At 41.0% G+C, this 21,486-nt stretch overlaps 1 protein-coding gene across 1 annotated transcript; it reads right to left on the bottom strand.

Annotated features, from left to right (window-relative positions):
* Positions 1 to 4,143: 4,143 nt before the first annotated feature.
* CCR8 (C-C motif chemokine receptor 8) lies at positions 4,144 to 5,269 on the bottom strand. The gene has a single exon (XM_008072931.1). The coding sequence runs from the start codon at positions 5,257 to 5,259 to the stop codon at positions 4,195 to 4,197; it is 1,065 nt and encodes a 354-aa protein (XP_008071122.1). The 5' UTR covers positions 5,260 to 5,269; the 3' UTR covers positions 4,144 to 4,194.
* Positions 5,270 to 21,486: the final 16,217 nt, after the last annotated feature.

Below are 21,486 nucleotides of genomic sequence, written 5' to 3' on the forward strand. Positions count from 1 at the left end.
TACAAAATTAAGTGAATTTATGTCTGAAGCAGAAGAAAGAAGAGATTTTTTTCATGTTTTTCAGAAACCTACACCTTTTATTACACATATAAAATATATTTTATTTTTATTCTGTTCATAATTTTATTTCTTATATCAAGAGCAATTTGAATATATCAATTTTTTCTTGAAATTTATTTATTTATTATAGAGTATAGCATGCAAGGGAGGATTTACTACATAAGTAGGCTGCATGTAGGTGAAGTTTGGGCCATAAATGGTCCTGATGCCCAGAAATCTACACTTTTTTGAAGAGTGGTATGAATATTGTAAGCACATTTTTAAATACTTCAAGATAAAGCTATGTGGATGTTTTGCCCTCTTGGCCTTGCAGAATGTGTCACCTATAATTGAAGTTACATCGTTCAACTGGAAAATAAAAGATAAAAAATTTTTAAAATCTGTAATCATCCTTTTGTATGTTAGGTAATGGATCCCACAGAATATTTTACTTAAAAGTGATTTTGGCTAAGTAACTCTCCAGGAATAAGAGTTGAAATTTCTTAAATCTTTTGATAAACGGCAGTGTTGTTTAAGTGTATCTTGTCATTTTGTTTATTGCTGCAATTTAAGAACTTTATTTAAAAACAATGTTGGAAGTTTACAGGGTACAGATTTTGGAGCAGTAACTGAACTGTAGCCAGATGGCCAACAGGTAAACTACATGACTAGGAGTACTTGTGTATTGTGTATTTTGGGCAATTCAAAGTACTATATTTTCATTGACTATAAAGCTTCCTTTGCCATTTTTTTAAAAAAGAGATTTTTAGATTTTTTATATACTATGTATCCTCACAGTAATAAAACCCTCTCTCTGTGGGAAAATGAAAGCGTCAACTAAATTCTGCTTACAAAAGAGATACTTTAAATATAGAGAATACTGTGGTTAAAAGTAAAAGAATATAGAGGTACACAACACATACACTAATAAAAAAAGTTGATGTGGCTATATTAATACTGAGTATAGTAGACTTTAAGAGAAGTATTACCGAAAAAAATAAGATATTTTACAATGATGAGAGTCAAATCAATAAAAAAGCAGAGCAATCCTATATTTGTTGCACTTATTAAAATACTTTCAAGTTATATACTGTAAATCTTAATGGAATTCAGATAAAAAAATAGACAAACCCCCAATCACAGTTGAAGATTTTAATATACAAGTTGGGTATCCCTTACCCTAAATACTTGGGACCAGAAATGTTTCAGATTTTGATTTTTTCTCAGATTTTGGAATATTTGCATATATATAATGAGATATCTTGGGGATAGAACACAAGGCTAAACATAAAATACATTGATGTTTCCTATATACAATATGTGCATTGCCTGAAGGCTATTTTATATAATATTTTAAATACACATGTGCATGAAACAAAAATTATGTACACTGGACCACCAGAAAGCAGAGGTGTCACTATCTCAGCCACCCACAAGGACAATCTCTAGTTGTTGGTATCATCTCCATTCCTGACTCTGAATTTATATACTACCAATAAGCAATCATTTATTGATACTTATTCACACAAAAGTACTTAACAGTAAATGCATAACACACCGTTAATACACTCTACATACCATGCAGGGTTTTTATGAAAAGGTTAATGGACACCGTATTTTTTGTTTTTTAAATGAGAAGAAACATCAGACACATTGGGATCAGGAAGTGGGTCCTCTAGGGATAAAGGGCATTCTGCTAGATAGTTTTTATTTTTTTTATTTTTTTTTTTAATTAATCAGTATTTTTATTATAGTTTTGTGGGGTACAGTTAAGGATTAGGTGTACAACTACGTTTCATTCAGACACCCTGTTGATAAGAGGTGTTTTCCCAGCCCCAGACAGATATTTGCTACTGTTAATCCCCTCCCCCTCCCCCCCATAGTTTCCCAGTACTGTCAGTCATTTTGTTATAGTATTACATTGGATGTTCAAGGTCCATTATATGAGTGAGAACATGTGATATTCTGATCTTTGTTTCTGTGTGAGGTCACTCAGTATTATAGACTCTAGTTCCATCCAGGTTGCTGCAAAATTCATGATTTTGTTCTTTTTTATGGCTGCGTAGTATTCCATCGTGTATATGTACCACATTTTTTTAATCCAGTCCTCTTTTGATGGGCAGCATGGTTGTTTCCAGGTTCTTGCTATTGTGAACAATGCTGCGATAAACATACGTGTGCAGGTATCTTTTTTATAGAGTGATTTGTGTTCTTCAGGGTATATTCCAGTAGGGGGATTGCAGGGTCATATGGAAGGTCAATTTTTAGAGCTTTTAGGAATCGCCACACTGCTTTCCACAGAGGTTGCACTAGTTTACACTCCCACCAGCAGTGTAGAAGTGTTCCCTTTTCACCACACCCTCTCCAGCAGCTGTTATTTTTTGAGTTGTTGATAATTGCCATTCTGACTGGAGTTAGGTGGTATCTCAGTGTGGTTTTGATTTGCATCTCCCTGATGATTAGTGAGGTTGAGCATTTCTTCATGTGTTTGTTGGCTTCTCGAATGTCTTCTTTTGTGAAGTGTCTGTTCATATCTTTTGCCCATTTTATAATGGAGTTGTTTGTTTTCTTCTTTTCAGTACGTTTCAGTTCCTTGTAGATCCAGGATGTTAAGCCTTTGTCAGACCTAGAGTTGGCAAAGACTTTTTCCCAGTCTGTAGGCTGTCTTCCTGCTCTCTTGATGGTTTCTTTGGCTTTGCAGAAGCTTGTCAGTTTAATAAGGTCCCATTTGTCTATCTTCTCTCTTAAGTCCTGTGGGTTTCGGGTTTTGTACAGGAATTGGATGCCAGTTCCGATTTCCATGAGAGTATTTCCTTCCTTTTCTAAGGTTCTTATGGTTTGAGGTTTTACATTTAGGTCTCTGATCCATTTGGAGTTAACCTTTGTGCATGGGGATAGATAAGGGTCCTGTTTGTTTCCTCAGCCTGGTGCGGTGGCTCACGCCTGTAATCCCAGCACTTTGGGAAGCAGAGACGAGAGAGTTGCCTGAGTCCAGGAGTTCAAGACCAGCAACTTGGTCTTGGGCAACTTGGCAAGACCTCATCTCTACAATAAATCAAAAAAATAAAAATAGAAAAAAATAATAGCCAGGCCTGGTGGCGCGTGCCTGTGGTTCCAGCTACTTGGAAGACTGAGGTGGAAGGATCGCCTTAGCCTAGCAGGTTTAGGCTGCGGTGGTGGTGAGCGTTCCACTGCACTCCAGCCTGGGCGACAGTGAGACTCCAACTCAAAACAAAACAAAGCAAAATTTCCTCTAGAGTCATCTTACTCAAACAGTTTTTGGCTTAGAAGTCTCTCTCTGATTTTATAAACTGACATAATTTCATGTTCTGTTATGAATGCATGCTGCTCTAGTCCGTCAATAAGCCCATCCCATATTTTCACCCTGTCATCTATAGGCACTTTTTCTGCAGTGCTAACATCATCTTTATCATTGTTATCATAACGACCATCTTAATTCAGAACCATTTCAGCTGTTTCACCATTAATCAATAAACGAACAACTGAAACCTCATTACTGACATTAAAACTTTTTCAAAATCCATTTCTTACAGTTTATTGATGGACTCTGAAGGTATATGTTTTGCAAATGTTAGGAGGTCAGACTTTTTCCTCACTTGACATGCAGAATCTTCCAAAGTTACCATCTTGTTCATCATCATCACTAAACATAGTTGCCGACTAGAGACTGTACCGGGCATGTACAACTGTGTCTTTAATCACTGTATTCCAAGTGTGGGCAACAGTATATTTGACGTCCTTCATGCTAAACTTTTTTTTTTTTTTGAGTTGGAGTCTCACTCTGTCGCCCAGGCTGGAATGCAGTGGCACACTCACGGCCACTTCTGCGTTGACCTGCTAGGCTCTGGCTGTCCTTCCACCTCAGCCTTTCAAGTAGCTGGAACTACAGGGGTGCGCTACCATACCCGGCTAATTTTTTTTTTTAATTGTAGAGACGAAGTCTTGCCAAGTTGCCAGGGATGGTCTCGAACCCATGGGCTCAGGCAATCCACTCACCCTGGCCTCTCAAAGTGCTGGGATTACAGACTGAGCATGCTAAACTCTTTCTGAAAACCTTTCACACCTATGCCTCGGATTACTGCTACCAGCATGCTGTTCAAGAAAGTGTTTTTATATTTTACTCTTCATTGATCTTCACAAAATGTAGTCTACGCTGGAGGAGCGAGAGGCATGCTGCTGGAAGGATGATGACCTCTCCCAGCCTTCCCTGGGCATTTGTCTTCCCATGTAGAGAAAGATGTGACTGCAACTTTTCCGAAACATTTCTGAGAGGTATTTCTTGAACTTCTCACCCATGAAAGCATAGATAATAGGATTCACACAGCAGTGAGTGAAGGAAATGGTTTCCGTGACATGGGTGGCATAGATCAGCTGCTGGCTCATGACACATCCATCCAAGACGTGCATGTCGTGCAGGGAAGTGAGGAAGATGGCCATGTTGAATGGGACCCAGAAGAGTAAAGATGTAATGACCACAATGAGCACCAACTTGATGGCCTTGGTCTTGTTGTGGTTTTGGCACCTCTTCAGCTGGTGCAGGATGCTAATGTAGCAGAACATAAGGATAGTAAATGGGATCAACAGACCCAAGATGTTCATTTCAAAGTGGATGAAGATCTTCCACTTCAAAGTCTGTTGATTGTAAAATGAATAACACTGGAGAACGCCATCATCGGAGGCCACTTGGTAAAATACTATTAATGGACTGGTGGCCAAAATGGCAGTCAGCCATACTGCCAGGCTCAGGACTGTACCTATCCTGGCTGTCCTCACTTTTATGGCATACACGGCATGGACAATAGCCAGGTACCTGTCCACGCTCATGAGAGTGATGAAGAACATGCTGCTGAAGAAGCCAATGTAATAAAAGCCAGAGACCACCTTGCACATGACAGTCCCAAACACCCACTGATCCAGCTGATAGTGGGTCTGAAAGGGAAAGGAGAAGACAAAAAGCAAGTCAGACAGGGCCAGGTTCAAGAGGTATACATCTGTGATGCTGCTCAGCTTCTTGCAGGCCACAAGGACGAGGATGACCAGGCTGTTTCCCAGAAGACCAAATATAAACAGGAGGCAATATAAGATGGCGAGAAGTAACTTCTCTCTCTGGGTAAGTTCCCCATCGCAGGGGCTTGAGATGATGTCAGGATAGTAGTAGTCAGTCACTGTTGTCACGTTGGGCTCAAGTGTATAATCCATCAAGGCACCTGGTCACGGAACCACATAAAAGAAATTTATTTCCTAAAAATTTTTTATGTTAAAAAGGATGAGGGGGCTGTTATGGACTGAATCGTGCCCTCTCACCCAATTCATATATTGAAGCCTTCCTCCACCCCCATGTGACTGTTAGGAGATAGGGTGTTTAAGGAGATAGTTAGGCATAAATAAGGTTGTAAAGGTGAGGCCCTAATCTGATAGGACTAGTGTCCTCATAAGAAGAAAAAGAGATACCAGAAATTTCTCTCTCTCTCCTTGTACACAGAGAAAAGACCACGTGAGAACACAGTGAGGAGGCAGAAGTTTGCCAGCCAGGACTTCCAACCTTCAGAACTGTGAGAAGATACATTTTTGTTGATTAAGGCACCCAGTCTATGAAATTTTGTTATGGCCGCCCAAGCTTGTAGTACAGAAGAGTTAAGCAGAATGAGAAAAGCCAAAATTTACAAAGAAAATGTAAACACCTATAGTTCCATTATCCAAAATTAGCAGTTGCTAACGTAATGTCATATTTGCTTTGAGTTCTTTTTTCTTCCTTCCTTTCTTTCTAATGCAATAAAGATGATGCTGAAGTTCCCTTAATTTTCCAACTTATCCCCACACCCCAGAAGCAACCAGTAAAACCAATTAGGTATATATCATTCCAAACAGTTTCCCCCTATACTTTATATCTATATGTTTTCAAAACAATCTATATTACTTGTGTTTACTTTTAGCTTACATAAATGATATACTATCATGTTTTTCATTTTGTATTTTGCTCATTGTTTTAGAGATGTATTTGCATGATACTCACATATTTAGTTCATTCTTTTAATTGCTTTCCTAAGCATCAGAATTAGCTGATTTTAAAAATGCAATAGAAAAAAAGATCCCAATTATACCAGCAACAAAACTTACTAGCATTACTAGGAATAAACCTAATAAAAACTGCCATTCACTTATGTAAAAAAATCATGAAACCTTGTTGAAGGACATAAAAAGAGAATAATTAAAAGGAAATAGATACCACTCATGAAAAGGAAGACTCAACATCTGAAACATGACAGTTCTTCTCAAATGGATATACATGTTCAATGCGATTTCAATTTAGGCATATTATTTTTCCAAAGCATTTGTTTGCTGTACATTCAAACTGCCCTATTCACCATGCTATTCTATAATTTAAAATGCTAAGTAAATAACCAACTTTTTTTTTTTTTTTTTTTAGAGACATGGTCTCACTGTGTTGCCCTGGCTGGAGTACACTGGCTATTCATAAGCATAATCATAGTGCACTGTGACCTCAGACTCCTGGGCTCAAATATTCCTCCTGCCTCAGCCTCCCAAGTAGCTAGTAGCCACCAACACCAGGCTAATTTTTCAATATATTAATTTTATTTAAGTATGTACTCCCAAATACATTTAAATGATACAGTTTTTCAAGTATGGAGATTGTTTTTTAGCCAATATCTCTAGAAACAATAGTTTCCCCCTCTTATATTTTCCTTCCTTCTTGTCTTTTGCAGTTATCTAAAAAAAATAATTATCAGTCCACCTTCCTTCTGTTCTGCTCTCCTAACTTACTAGAAAAAGAGTAGATCCTCAGCCCTATCTGTTCCCCAGCTCTCTCCTACAGACTACCCAATCTACACTTTCCCATGTTCTTTCATTACCAAAATCCATGAGAAATGTTGATAGAACCTTCCTGCCATTTACTAAGAGGGGGCCACTTATTCACGAGAAATACTTCACTTATTTCTTAGAAATACCTGTAGCTGGAACTAAGGCCTTTCCGTTTTTGGTGTTATGATAATATCTATGATAATATCAGAGTGTTCAGACCCGTTTCTAAAGCCACACAGAGGTTGAGGTAAATTTAGTCAGACCTTGAAATAGTATCAGTCTACCTCAAACCCTTTTCCATATTTCTATACCTTGCAGGTGGAGTAAAATCAATCTCATGGAGTCTAGGCCACCCGACGACTTCCTTCCTTGAGAAGAATACTCAGGTGTCCTTCAGTTATCTGACATAAGCACTGTGCCCAGTGCTGTGCCCACTCAGATGCCGGGTGATATAAGAGGTCTTTTCTTATCTCCTTTCCCACTCTAATAGGAGATTGATTCTCTCCCAGCCTCCTGTGGAGAACATGACAGGGCTTGCTCCCCTCTGCCAGAACATGGGCAGCTTCTAAGACATGTGCAGGGCTCACCCCTAACGCCAGACCTCTGAAATATTGATCTTCCCTTTGCTTACCCCCTAGGATATAAAAGTGCCCTTGTCCATGCATGCCCTTCTTTCTCAAAGATACTTTTAACACATACCTTACTTAAAGCCTTTGTTCTGGAGGTTTCAGTGTTGCTAATTCCTTCTTCTCAGAGTCTGCACTTTTGTGTGTGTGCGGTTCAGTGAACAACAGCTCTTCCAGAGGTGTCTTCACACGACAAAGAACAGAGAGAGAGGAGGTAGGCACTCTGGAAGGCTCCACCCATAACCTAGTCACCTCCCAAGGGCTTCAAGTGGTTTTTGTGTTGGTTTTTTTTTAAATTTTTTTTTATTATAAAGATGTGGGGTACAATTCAGGGTTAGGTATACAAACATTGATTATGCAGGTACTCTTGTTGATGAGGTATACCCCTCCCTCCCCTAGCAGTTTCCCGCAGCTTCCAATCCCATCCTCCTTCCCTGACAGTTTCCCATTACTGCCAAATACTTTTTTATAGTATTATAATTGTTCAAGGTCCACTTATGAGTGAGAACATATGGTACTCTGTTCTTTGTTTCTGTGATAGATCACTGAATATGATTGACTTCAAATCCATTCAAGTTGCTGCGAAGTCCATATATTTGTCCTTCTTTATGGCTGCATAATATTCCATTGTGTATATGTACCACATTTTCTTTATACAGTCCAACTTCGGAGGACAACATGGTTTGTTCCATGTTTTTGCTATTGTGAATAGAGCTGCAACAAACATATATGTGCAGGTATCTTTTCTGTAAAATGATTTGAGTTCCTCCGGGTATATTCCCAATAGGGGAATTGCTGGGTCATATGGAAGATCAAGTTCCAGTTCTTTCAGAAATCACCACACTGCCTTCCAAAGAGGTTGCACTAGTTTGCATTCCCACCAGCAGTGTAGAAGCATTCCTTTTTCTCCACATCCTCGCCAGCATCTGTTGTTGTTGGTTTTATTAATGATGGCCATTCTTACTGCAGTGAGGTGGTATCTCAATGTGGTTTTGATTTGCATTTCTCTGATGATGAGTGAGGCTAAGCATGTGTCTGTTGGCTGCCCATATATCTTCTGAGAAGTGTCTATTCATGTCTTTTGCCCTTTTTTTTTTTTTGAGTTGGAGTCTCACTCTGTCGCCCAGACTGGAGTGCAGTGGCCACTCCTGGCCACCACAGCCTTGACCTGCTGGGCTCTGGCGATCCTTCCACCTCAGCCTTCCAAGTAGCCAGAATTACAGGCATGCGCTACCACACCCGGCTGATTTTTTGATTTATTGTAGAGATGAGGTCTCGCTGCCCAGGCGGGTCTCGAACCTGCAGGCTCAGGCAATCCACTCACCTCAGCCCCTTTTGCCCACTTTTTAAAGGGGCTGTTTTTTTTTTCTTTCAGTGCGTTTGTGTTCCTTGTAGATCCTAGATGTTAGGCCTTTGTCAGATATACAGTTGGCAAGTATTTTTTCCCATTCTGTGGGTTGTCTCCCTGCTCACTTGATGGTTTCTTTCGCTTTGCAGAAGCTTGTTAATTTGATGAAGTCCCACTTGTCTATCTTATTTCTTAAGGTATTGGCCTTTAGGGTTCTGAATAGGAATTGGTTGCCAGTTCCAATTTCCATAAGGGTGTCTCCTGCATTTTCTAAGATTCTTATAGTTTGAGGTTTTACGTTTAGGTCTTTGATCTATTTAGAGTGAATTTTTGTGTATGGTGATAGGTAGGGGTCCTGTTTCAATCTTCTGCATGTGGTTAGCCAGTTTTCCTAGCACCATTTACTGAATAGGGTCTCCTCTCCCTGGTGGTTGTTGTTGGAGGTTTTGTCAAAGATGAGTTGGTTGAGGATTTGAGGTTTTGCTTCTGGAATCTCTATCCTGTTCCATTGGTCTATGTGCCTGTTCTTGTACCAATACCAGGCTGTTTTGATTACTGTAGCCTTATAGTAAAGTTTGAAGTCTGGAAGTATGATACCTCTTGCTTTGTTTCTTTTGTTAAGGATTGTTTTGGCTATTTGTGGTCGTTTATGTTTCCATATGAATTTCTGTATTGTCATTTCCAGGTCTGAGAAGAATTATGTTGGTAACTTAATGGGTATTGCATTGAATCTGTAGATTGCCTTTGGTAGGATGGACATTTTAACAATGTTGATTCTTCCAATCCATGAGCATGGGATATTTTTCCATTTGTTTGTGTCTTCTTGGATTTCTTTGAGCAGCGTTTTGTAGTTCTCAATGTAAAGGCCTTTCACTTCTCTGATTAGGAAGATGTCGAGGCATTTTATTTTTTTTTTAATTTTTTTTTTTGTGGCTATTGTGAATGGGATTGTGCTTTTTATTTGGGTCTCTGCCTGCTTGTTGTTGTTGGTGTATAGGAATACAACTGCCTTTTGCACTGTTTATTTTGTACCCTGAGACTTTGCCAAAGTCCTTAATCAGTGCAAGCAGGGTTTTGACAGATTCTCTTGGATTTTCAAGGTATAGGATCATATCATCAGCAAAGAGGGATAACTTGACTTCCTCTTTTCCTATTTTGATACCCCTGATTTTCTTATCATATCTAGTTGCCCGAGCTAGGACTTCCAACACAATATTGAACAAGAGGGGTGAGAGTGGGCATCCTTGTGTTGTTCCAGCTTTCAGGGGAAATGTTTCCAAAGATATAAATTCCCCTCTGAGCTGATTTCAGGGCATCCCAGAGGTTTTGGTATGATGTTTCGTTATTTTCATTTGTTTCCAGAAATCTTTCTATTTCTGCTTTGATTTCAGTGTTGACCCAGGAGTTGTTCAGCATCATGCTATTTAGTGTCCATGTCTTTGTGGGCTTTGGGGAAATGTTAGTGGTGTTGATATTTATTTTTATTCCACTGTGGTCTGAGAATGTGCATGGCAATATTTCAACCTTATGGAATTTGTTTATGCTTGATTTATGGCCAAGGATGTGATCAATCTTGGAGTATGTTCCATGTGGTGATGAGTAGACACCACATGGTTTTGGGGTGGAATAATCTGTAGGTATCTATTAAGTCCATTTGGTCAAGTGTCAAGTTGAGGTTCTGGATCTCCTTGTTGATTTTTTTGCCTCAATGATCTATCTAGGGATGTCAGTGAGGTATTCAAGTTGCCTACTATAATAGTGTTAGAGTCAATATCTTTTTTAAGTTTACTTAGTAATTGTTTTATAAATGCTGATGCTCCTGTGTTGGATTCATATATGTTTAGGATGGATATTTCTTGTTGATGGATTGAACCTTTTATCATTATGTAGGGTCTTTTGCATCTTTTTAAATTTTTGATAGCCTAAAGCTTGTTTTGTCTGATATTAAGATTGCAATTCCTGACTTCTTTTGTGATCTATTTGCCTGGAAACTCATTTTCCAACCTTTAACTTTGAGTCTGTGTGAGTCCCTTGAAGTGAGATGTGTCTCTTGGCTGCAGCAAATAAATGGGTCATGGTTTCTTATCCAGTTCGCCATTCTGTCTTTTCAGTGATGCATTTAGTCCATTCACATTCAGCCTGATTATTAAAATATGATTGTTTATCCCTGAGGTTCTTATAAAGTTTTTCCTTTGTTTGCTTGTTTTCTTTTGGCTTTGAAGTTAATGAATGTGTGTGTTTTCAAGTTTCTTGTTGCGCTGTATTCTCTGCTGATTCTGTGCTCTCCTGTTCTCTTGGGAAGTATGTGGTCAATTTTTTTCTTCTTTCTTCTGTGCTTAATACCTTTTTAAGTGTCTCCTGTAGAGCTGGTCTGGAAGCTGCATAATCTCTAAAGTATTGAATGTCTGGGAAGAATTTTAATTCTCCATCACTGATGAAGCTGAGCTTGACTGGATAAGAAATTCTTGGTTTAAATTGTTTATCTGTGAGGACTTTGAATATAGGGCTCCAGTTCCTTTTTGCTTATAGTGTTTCTTCTGATAGGTCCACTGCTATTCTGACTGATTTTCCTCGGTAGGCAGTCTGACCTTTCTCTCTTGCTGCCTTTAGGATTTTTTCTTTTGTGTCTACTTTGTGTAGGCAAATTACTATGTGTCTAGGGGTTGGTCTTCTCATTTGATGTCTTTTGGGGGTTCTATGTGTCTCTTGTGCTTGGCTGGTCATATCTCTGGTGAGATGAGGAAAATTTTCTTGAATTACTTCCTGGAATACTTGTTCCAAGTTGTTCTCCATTTTCCTTTCTTCTTCTGGGATACCAGTCAGGCATAGGTTCGGCCTCTTGATATAATCACACGTCTCTTGTAGGCTTTGTTCTTTCTTTCTGAGTCTTCTTTCTATGCTTTTACAGATTGGGTTAATTCCATGTTCTGGTCTTCAAGCTCTGAGATTCTTTCTTCAGTTAGATTAATTCTGCTTTCCATGCATGTCATCTTGTTATTTATTTCCTGGATGAAATTTTTTTATTTCCAAAATCTCTGTTACAAATTCTTTCAGTGTTGCATCTTGTCTTTCTTAAGTCCTCTTCACTCTTTCCAACTATTTCCTAATCTCTGTCATATTATGGGGACAGTCTTTGGTGACTTCCATTGTTTGGGCACCAAGACCTGATTTTTCAGGAGTTTTGTCTTTGGTACACCTGAAATTGCCTGAGGTCTTCCTTTGGCTTTTCCTCATTTGTGACAGATCTCTTGTTTTTCACTTTAGTTCTGTTATCCAGTGTCAGTGGGAGAGGCTTTCCCTTCTGATGTTTGCTCAAACCTCTATTCTTCCCTGATCTGGGCTCTGGATTTGTTCACTGATCTCTTTGGAGTTCTTCCTCCTCTTCTGGCTGCACCCTTTGTTCCATGGTTGGATAGGGGTAGGGAGTGGGGTGCCTGGAACTCAACACTCATCAGGCCCCTCTGAAGTTTGTGCTCTCAGGATATTCCCTTTGGGCCATGATCAAGCCCTGAATAGTTGTTCTGCCAGTCACAGAGATCAGATCTGTTGGTCCATGATGAGCAAGTCAGAGCACTTTCCTGCCCCACCTTCAATATGGTGGTGGGGTGGCTCTCTTGTCCTCTTCTATGGGAACTTGCCTCTGGACTCCATCTGTAGCCTCCTCCAGTGCCTGTAAGGTGCTGAAGTGATGAGGCAAAGCCTGGAGCAATCTCTCTCCCGCTTCAATGGTGAGGGAGCGCCTGGGGCAATAGTGTCTCCCTGCCGATTTTCCAAAGGAAAACTTTTGTCCCTTTTGAAAAAACAATGGTGTTCCACTTCTTCAACCTGGGAAGAGCCAGGGATGAAGTAGAGAAACTACAACACCTGCTGTTGCACAAGGGGCCTGGCCTCCCTCTCATGAGTCCCAGTTAGATAGTCTCTCCCAGAGTTTTCTTGCCAGGGAGGGTTTGTTGATTTAAAAAAAGAAAACAAAGAGAAAATGGCACTCGGCTTCTGAGTTCTGGGAATTGCTAGAGTCCAAGCCCAGATGCTGTGGCACCAGCTGCTGCACCAGGAGAGCTCTGGCCACTAGCTCCCTAGTCCTCACTCAGTCAGCCACTCACATGCCCACTCACTCACCAGCACATACACAAAAGTTTCCATACACTCACTCACTCACATTGGGGGGACTCACACAACCCGACTGGCTCAGCTGATATCTTCCCCGCCAGTGATCAAGTTTGAATGGAGATGCAAGTAGAGGTTTGAAGGCATTTGCTCAGTTAAGCATGCTTTTTTTTTGGAGTCAGTGTCTCACTCTGTCTCCCAGGCTAAAGTGCAATGACATGATTACAGCCTTGGACTCCTGGGCTCATATGATCCTTCTGCTTCAGTCTCCTGAGTAGCTGGGACCATGCCTGGATACTTTTTAAAAAATTTTTTGTAAAAGATGAGATCTCACTATGCTGCTCAGGCTGGCCTTGAGCTCCTGTGCTCAAGCAATCCTTCCACCTCAGTCCCCCAAAGTGCTGGGATTACAAGTATGAGCCTCTGTACCTGGCTGAGCATGCTTATTCTTACAGCTCTTCCATTGCCAGGACAATATGCCCAAGCTAGTCCACTGGAGGAGCAGCCAAGTTATCTCAGTCATCCCAGCCAGGGCCAACCTAGATCAACCAGCAAATTCTAGACATGTGAGTGAGTCCATCCAAGATCAGCAGGGCTGCCTAGTTGACCACCACAGATGTATGAGCAATAAACACTTATTAAATACAACTGAGGTTTTGTGCTTGCATACCTCTGTGGTAAGTTGACCAAATAAGTCTTTTTTTTTGTCAGTCCTATTTAGATCCTTGGCCTTGATATTCAGGCACAATGCTATCCTCCATGTAGGTTTTGTTATGCAGCATTGTTGTGGCAAAAACAAACTGATACAAGCGGTCATGCCAAATTAGAAGGCACAGAAGCCTGTTGTGACTGAGCACATTCTTTAGGTGCCAGAAGAGAACTGTTAGAATTAGAGGAGTTGGGAGAAATAAAGTATGGGAAATATAGCAGCAATGAAGATTATAAACATGGCTAACATTGGATTTAAGGATGCAACCAGGCTCTTAGCTTCTTTGTACAGAAAATAAGGACAATGATTCTTACTGGAGTGCTTGTGAGAAAAAGATATTAGTGTGACATAAGAGGTCTTTAGTCAACAGCAGCTCTCTTATCCTCACTTTTGAATTTACCCCACCTATCTTTTCACCCCAAATCTAGAGTAGAAGCAGAGGTCATCAACAACCCTTGGAACATAATGATTTGGGAGAAAATTAGCCCACAAATTATGTGCTAAGACAGAACCCATGAATGTCAAAGAACATGCTGAAAACAGGAAAACCACCAAGACAACCAGGAAAGTCTTTGTTTGCTACTCCTACTCTGCAGTACAGCATCTGTGCAAAGGAACACGGTTGCTCAGCTAAAGAGAAAAAAATTTAGGGGTCTGAGAATATATTAAGCGTCCTGAAGGACCTTGGGGCCAACTCTTGGAAACTAACCTAAGGTAATAATCCAACATGTAGAAGGGAAAGAAATGTTATCAGCAAAGTTACAGCACAACATCATTTATAATAGAAACAATTTGGAAAGCACTTAAAAGTTTTAAAAAAAAAGAAGTAGACTACTTAATTTTGCTATGGTGTCTACACAAATTTTCAGTCATTGGAAGGGTACAGTGTTAGGTTTAAAAAAAAAGTAAAAATATCACATATTATCTGTATTTTGGCTAGGCCTGTTGTCTCACTTAACTTTATCTTTTGTGCTTGCTTTCTTTCATACAGATAATGATGGCAATGGCATTTCAGGGACAGAACTCTGAACTGATAAGCACGTGGTTTATTTCTGTTGTCTAAGATCAGGCTAGTGAGGTACATGACAGCCACCTGCAAGAAGGATATCCTGCCTGAATATCAAGGGTAAGGACTTAACTAGGCTTGACAAAAAAAGACTCGAGATCACAGAGACCTGCAGGCACAAACATATTCACTGGCAGATTCCAAGTTTTTTCAAGAAGGCCACAGAGAGGTGAGGCCCATCTCTCTGGTTAACATAATCTAATGGGTGACAAATGTTCCACTCTCCCCAACCTGCCAATTATAGAAACTTTTCCTCTGATAAGGAGCAGCAAGTGAGAAGTAAAGAGGTATCAGAGATCAGGCTCAGTGGCTCCCTGTAATCCCAGCACTTTGGAAAGCTGAGGCAAGTAGATTGCCTGAGCCCACGGGTTCAAGACCAGTCCAGGCAACTTGGCAAGACCTTGTCTCTACAATAAATAAGTTTTAAAAATTAGCCGGGCGTAGTAGCACACACTTGTAGTTTTGGCTACTTGGAAAGCTGAGGCAGAAGGATCGCCAGAGCCCAGCAGGTCAACACCGGGGTGGCCATGAGTGCACCACTGCACTCTAGCCTTGGCAACAGAGTAAGCCTCCTACTCAAAAAGTTTAAAAAAAAGAGGTATTGGAATTGTTCCTTCTATTACGGCTCCCCTCCTGTAAGTATGAGGAAGTTCCTTATGGAAACAGAGAAGAGATAATGTCCCCACACACAAATGGCACCCATTTTTATTGATGTGCTCTAGGTGCATTGCAGAATGGCTACATGTTCCTCTCAGTTCTTGCTTCATGACCTCCGAATCCAATCTCTTTTGCCTCACAGTTTTATCCACTGGTGGTGAATCATTCCTGGGTAACTCCTCTCATCAGCACCATTCATGTTCTGACTCAGTTCGAAGGAAAACCCCAGGTACTTTATGAGAGCTTCGTATGTGTGGTAAGAAAAGATCAAAGATGAGCTCATGGTGACCTTAGGACTCTCAGGTATTGCTGGTCCATGTCAGGATGTGAAAACTGTGAGACCCGTCTTATCAGCAGTGGAGGTGGGGGCAGAGAAAGCCACCTTCCCCTCCCCACCCCAGCTAAGTAAGAACTGAGGGACTAAGGTGGAACTTCCCAAGGCCACTGTCCAGGTCAGGCCAATCTAAACCCCAAAGCATCTTTAATGTAAGTATTTAAGATCCTCTCGTCTGCTGTTCCTTCATACTTGGCACAGTACCTGATGCTCAATGACTCTTAACAAATGGTTGAACAGAGAATGAAGCAAGATGGAGATGTGGGAGTCTGGTGGAAAGGATTACACAGCTAAACTGAAAGATGATCCTCTGTTTCTGTCTTCTGGGCCAAATCAGAGGGTTGATGTGGGCCCCTGAAGCACTAGTTACCCACCTGCCCTTGCCTTGTGTATTCGTTTCTTGAAACTGCTGTAACAAATTTCCACAAACTCAGTGGCTTAAAACAACAGACATTTATTCTCTCCCAGTTCTGGAGGCCAGATGGCTGTAATGCAGCATAGCTGCCTCCCTCTGGAGGCTCTAAGGGAGAATCCTTTCCTGCCTCTGCCGGCTCTTGGTGGCTGCACCAGCCACCCCTCTCCATCATCCTCAGCTGGTGTCCACATCGCCCCTGTCTTCACAACTCCTTCTCCTACGTGAGTCTGTGTCAAATCTCCCTCTATCTCTAATTTGTAAGAATACTTGCAGGCTGGGTGCAGTGACGCACGCCTGTAACCCCAGCATTTTGGGAGGCTGAGGCTGGAGGATTGCTTAATACAACGTAGATCTCATTTCTACAAAAAAAAATTTAAAAATTAGCTGGGCATGGTGGTGTACACCTATAGTTACAGCTGCTCAGGTGGCTGAAGTAGAAGGACTGCCTGAGCCCAGGAGGTCGAGGGGGTGGTGAACCATGAGCCATGATTGTGCCACTGCGCCCCAGCCTGGGTGACAGGGTGAGATCCCAACAGAAAAAACAACAATAACAACAACAAAACACTTGTGATTGCATTAGTGTCCACCTGGATAATCCATGATAATCTTTAAATTTTTTTTATTTGAAAGATATGGGGTACAATTCAGGGTTAGGTATACAAATGTTCATTATGCAGGTACCCTTGTTAATGCCCCCCTTCCCCAGGCAGATTCCCACGACTGGCAATCCCACTTCCCCGCCCCCCTCCCTGCAGTTTCCCACTACTGCCAATCATTCTCTTATAGTATTATGATAATTGTTCAAGGTTTGCTTATGAGTGAGAACATGTGATACTCAGTTCTTTGTTTTTGTGAAAGATCACTCAGTTTATAGAATCTAAGTCCATCCAGGTTGCTGTGAAGTTCACGATCATGATAATCTTGACTTCAACACATCATCTGCAAAGTCACTTCTCCCAAATTAAGTAACATTTACAAGTTCTAGGATTTAAGACTTGATCTCTTTGGGTGACCATTATTCAGCCCACTACAACCTGACTCTGATTACAGGTAGACTGTGACATACTTAAAACAGAGACTTCTTGTTTCCTCATGGTTGGGTCTACAGCAGAGATCTAGGCTCTCTATGGGAAGGCAGCAAAGTCCAACTACAAGGCGAAAATTTTGTGTAGTCTGCAGAACCAATGGATTCTTCAAGCCCACCTGCCGCTGTACATACACTGGGTTCTAGAAACACTGGATTGAATCTACAGGGGGTATCTCATCTAAGTTCAATTACAGTGGGTGCTTCCAAAGGTTCAGAAGACTCTTTCACTTCAGAATGAAAAAGAGATTAGCAGTATATCCTATCTCTTTTCCCCCAAAATAAAGAGAAAGACAAGATGTAAATAAACTCTAAGTGTAAATGTAGACATTACTGCTATCATAGATACTTGTCATGGAACATTAGGCTAGAAAATGATCTCAGATCATCTAACTGATCTCTCATCTCTTCTCTTCTCTTCTCTTCTCTTCTCTTCTCTTCTCTTCTCTTCTCTTCTCTTCTCTTCTCTCGCTTTCTCTCTCTCTCAACATTTGAATCCAGAAAGGTAAAGTGCCAGAACTCAGGTCTCCTGAAGAACCACCAAGGGTTTATCTCATTGCAACTGCATTAGTTTCTGACTATAGTAAAACCAGTTTATCAGAAAATTTTTGCCACCTATATAAGTTAATTCCTCCCATAAATTATTTTTTAAAATTCTGCAATAAACAGATTTTTCTTGTTACTAATACTTATTTCCTTGGTAAGAGTAGTTAGGGACATTTCCAGTATACAAACAAAGGTATAACCACAATATTGCATTGAAGGGTTGAACATGGAGAAACATGTGGTTAATTGCATGATATTATATTTTTAGTTCCTTTTTCAGAAAATGTGTGAAATGTTGTATGCAAAAAGAACTGATCTTAGCCTTTTTAAAGTTTTTTATTCCCAGAATTAGTTTTCTACAAACACTTCATCCTCTTTTTTTCCTTCAAAGCCAAACTTAGTAAGTGCCTAGCATATTCTCAGCACTGCTTTCATTATAAAAGGGATAAAAAGATGAAATTATATGATTCCTCCTTAAGAAGAATTTAGCAGTTATGGCACTTTTTATCACAGGACTGCCAGGAGGGGATGACTTGCTGAAGAATGATGACTAATGAAAGAAAAAACTATCATTGTGGAATCTATGCAGAAGCCCAGAGAAATCTTCTTGATCAAAATGCAGGTTAAAGTGACATGTATGCTATGACTGTCTCTATGCCCAGCATGGATGTATGTGGGCACATCCCAGAAGAAAACAGGCAGAAATTAAAATAGTCCTATATTAGAGTCTGAGGCTGCAGTGAACTGTAATTGTGCCAGTGCACTCCAGCTTGAACAACAGAGTGAGACTCCAACTCAAATAATAATAATAATAATAATAACAATAATAATGTAAAATAGTCCTATGTACATTATAATAATAATAATGTAAAATAGACTATTCCCCTTTGTTCTTCACGTTTTCTTTTCTTTTTTTTCTTTTTTTAGTTGGAGTCTCACTCTGTCGTCCAGACTAGATTGCAGTGGCCACTCCCGGCTACCGTAGCCTCGACTGGCTAGGCTCCGGCGATCCTTCCACCTCAGCCTTCCAATTAGCTGGAACTATAGGCGCGTGCTACTACACCCGGCTAATTTTTTGATTTATTGTAGAGATGAGGTCTCACCAAGTTGTCCAGGCGGGTCTCGAACCCGCGGGCTCAAGCAATCTACTCACCTCAGCCTCCCAAAGGCACGGGATTACAGGCTGAGCCACCGAGCCTAAGTTTTCTTTAATAAGACTTGTTGTCATTTCAATAATAAGTTTTTAGGAAATAGAAAAGTGCTATTGACAACCAATTCAAAACAGAGAAATTTTCATTTGTGAGTGATTTACTGATTAAATTGTAGATTAATTTACTAAGCCAAACTTGGAATTCTCTTCCAGTGACCTGCAGAGCAAAAAGCATTTGCATTGCAAAAGTAGTATACAAGGAAAACCTGTTGTATCATGATGAAGCATGTGTTGGGAAGGAAAAAACATTTCCTCTACTCTCTTACATTCTGTACCTGGGCCATATGAAGAACTCTTTTGAGGAAGCTAGAAGAGTCCACTCCTGCCTCAAGAAAAATGCTCCCAAGTTAAGAGCGAAGGTAGAGGGTCAAGATACTTCTCTTCTCTCCTGATAGTACTCAACCTGCTCCGTGCATAGCAGAAGGGTTTGGCCGGGTACAGGGTGCAGTGGCTCACTGTAATCCCAACACTTTGGGAGGTGGAGGCGAGAGGATTGCCTGAGCGCAGGGTTTGAGATCAGCCTGATCAACTTGGTGAGACCGCATCTCTACAAAAAAAAATAAAAAATAAAAAAATTGGCTGGGCATAGTGGTGCACACCTGTGGTTCCAGCTACTTGGAAGGCTGAGGCAGAAGGGTCACCTATGCCAGTAGGTCAAGGCTGTGGTATTCATGAGCATGCCACTGACTCCAGCCTGGGTGACAGAGTGAGACTCCAACTCAAAAATAAAAATAAAAAAAAGAAGAAGGGTTTGTGAAATACTCTTTTATTCCTCTTTCTTTTCTTCATCTTGTTTCAAGGCAAAATGCATTCATTGCTATGACAGAGGAACACATCGAGGGCTTCAGGAACAAAAGAAGGGTGTGCTGCTTCTGCCTGAGTCTTCAGGCAGAGAATGTGGAAGAGACCTGGAAGCTGACCTTACAGGAAGGACGTGCCTTCAAGCCAGGAGTGAAGCATTATCATAAGGAAAGCAATTCTCTGGGAGTCCCAGTGCTTTGTCTCAGCTGAGCCACCAGGTTGCTGTGGCACCCTGGGAAAATCACTGAACCTCTCTGAGTTTCAGTCCAGTGCTACTCAAACTTGATTGTTTATTTTTTTATTTTTAATTTTGGAGTCGAGGTATCACTCTGTAACCAAGGCTGGAGCTCAGTGGCACAATCACAGCTCACCACAGCTTCAGTCACCTGGGTTCAGGTGATCTTTCCACCTTAACCACCTGAGTGCTGGGACTATAGGCACATGCCACCACGCCTGGCTAATTTTTAAATTTTTTTGTAGAGACAAGGTCTCGCTATGTTGCCAGGCTGGTCTTGACCTAGGCTCAAACAATCCTCCTGCCTTGGCCTCCCAAAGTGCTGGGATTACAGGAATGAGCCACCTCCCCACTTCAACTTCTTAAACTTTAGTATGTACCCAAATCACCTGGGAATCATATTAAGCTGCAGATTATGATTCAGCAACTCTGAATCTGAGATTCTGCATGTCCAACAAGCTCCCAGGTAGTGCCAATGTGGCTGGTCTGTAGGTCACATTTTGACAAGAAATTAGAATCTTTGTGTGTAAAGTGAGAATAAAGTCTTCATGAGGGCCTGGTGACTTAATGAGATAATATCGTGCTTGGGAATATTTGCTGCTCCTTAAAAATATAATGGATTGTTATTGTGGAGATGGTATGTTCCAAGCTTATCCAATAAACTGGGAGTGGGATTCCCTATATCTCCACTGTGTGACGCCTGTGACGATGGCCACACCCAGCAAATTTGGCAGCTGAGCCTGTGGGAAGTGTTAGCTGTGCCAGATGGACATACCTGCCTCAATGAAGGGCTCCCCAGAGAAGAAAAAGAAGAATGCAAAATAAGGATGCTCTCTGGTAACTGGCAGATCTCATGAGTGCCCAGCAACTTCCAGAGCTAGTGGGGTGGGGGAAGAAGCTGCAGAAACAGGAAGTCCTGCAAGAGAGCAAGGAAATACACACACATACACACTATCCAAACCCAGAGATGGGCTTTTCTGTTGGTTTTCTTTACACTTTCTTTAAATGTTTATGTAAACTCTAAAATTCTTTATATGTAAAATATTTACATTTTCTTTGAAGGCCAAAACCCAACGAATTCCTGGCAGCTCCATGGGAAGTTCTGAATGCTGTCCCGCAAGGACTGGGGCAGGTGCATGCATGGGCAGGTGGTAGGATGGAGCAGATGTTCTTACTTCAGTCTTGAACTCAGGACAGGGACACTCCACAGCCACATGAACCAGCATCTGAGAAACTTCTTGCCTCCTAAGCCATGGGTCTCCACTTTCCACACTGGCTTGTTGCTCTCAGATTCTGCTCATCCTTGTAGGCAGTAGAGTGGGCCACCAGAAGGAAGGGTTTAAGTGACTTGCCCAAGTCACAGCAGGAGTTCCTGGCAGAATGGACTCCCAAGTCTCCTGCTCCATGCTGCCCATCAGGAATGCACGGACAGGTAACCTAGGTGGTTCTGCTTGGGTAGATTGGAA

The sequence above is a fragment of the Carlito syrichta genome, unplaced genomic scaffold, assembly GCF_000164805.1.
Source record: "Carlito syrichta isolate Samal-C Ts95f unplaced genomic scaffold, Tarsius_syrichta-2.0.1 Scaffold315530, whole genome shotgun sequence".
NCBI lineage: Eukaryota > Metazoa > Chordata > Mammalia > Primates > Tarsiidae > Carlito > Carlito syrichta.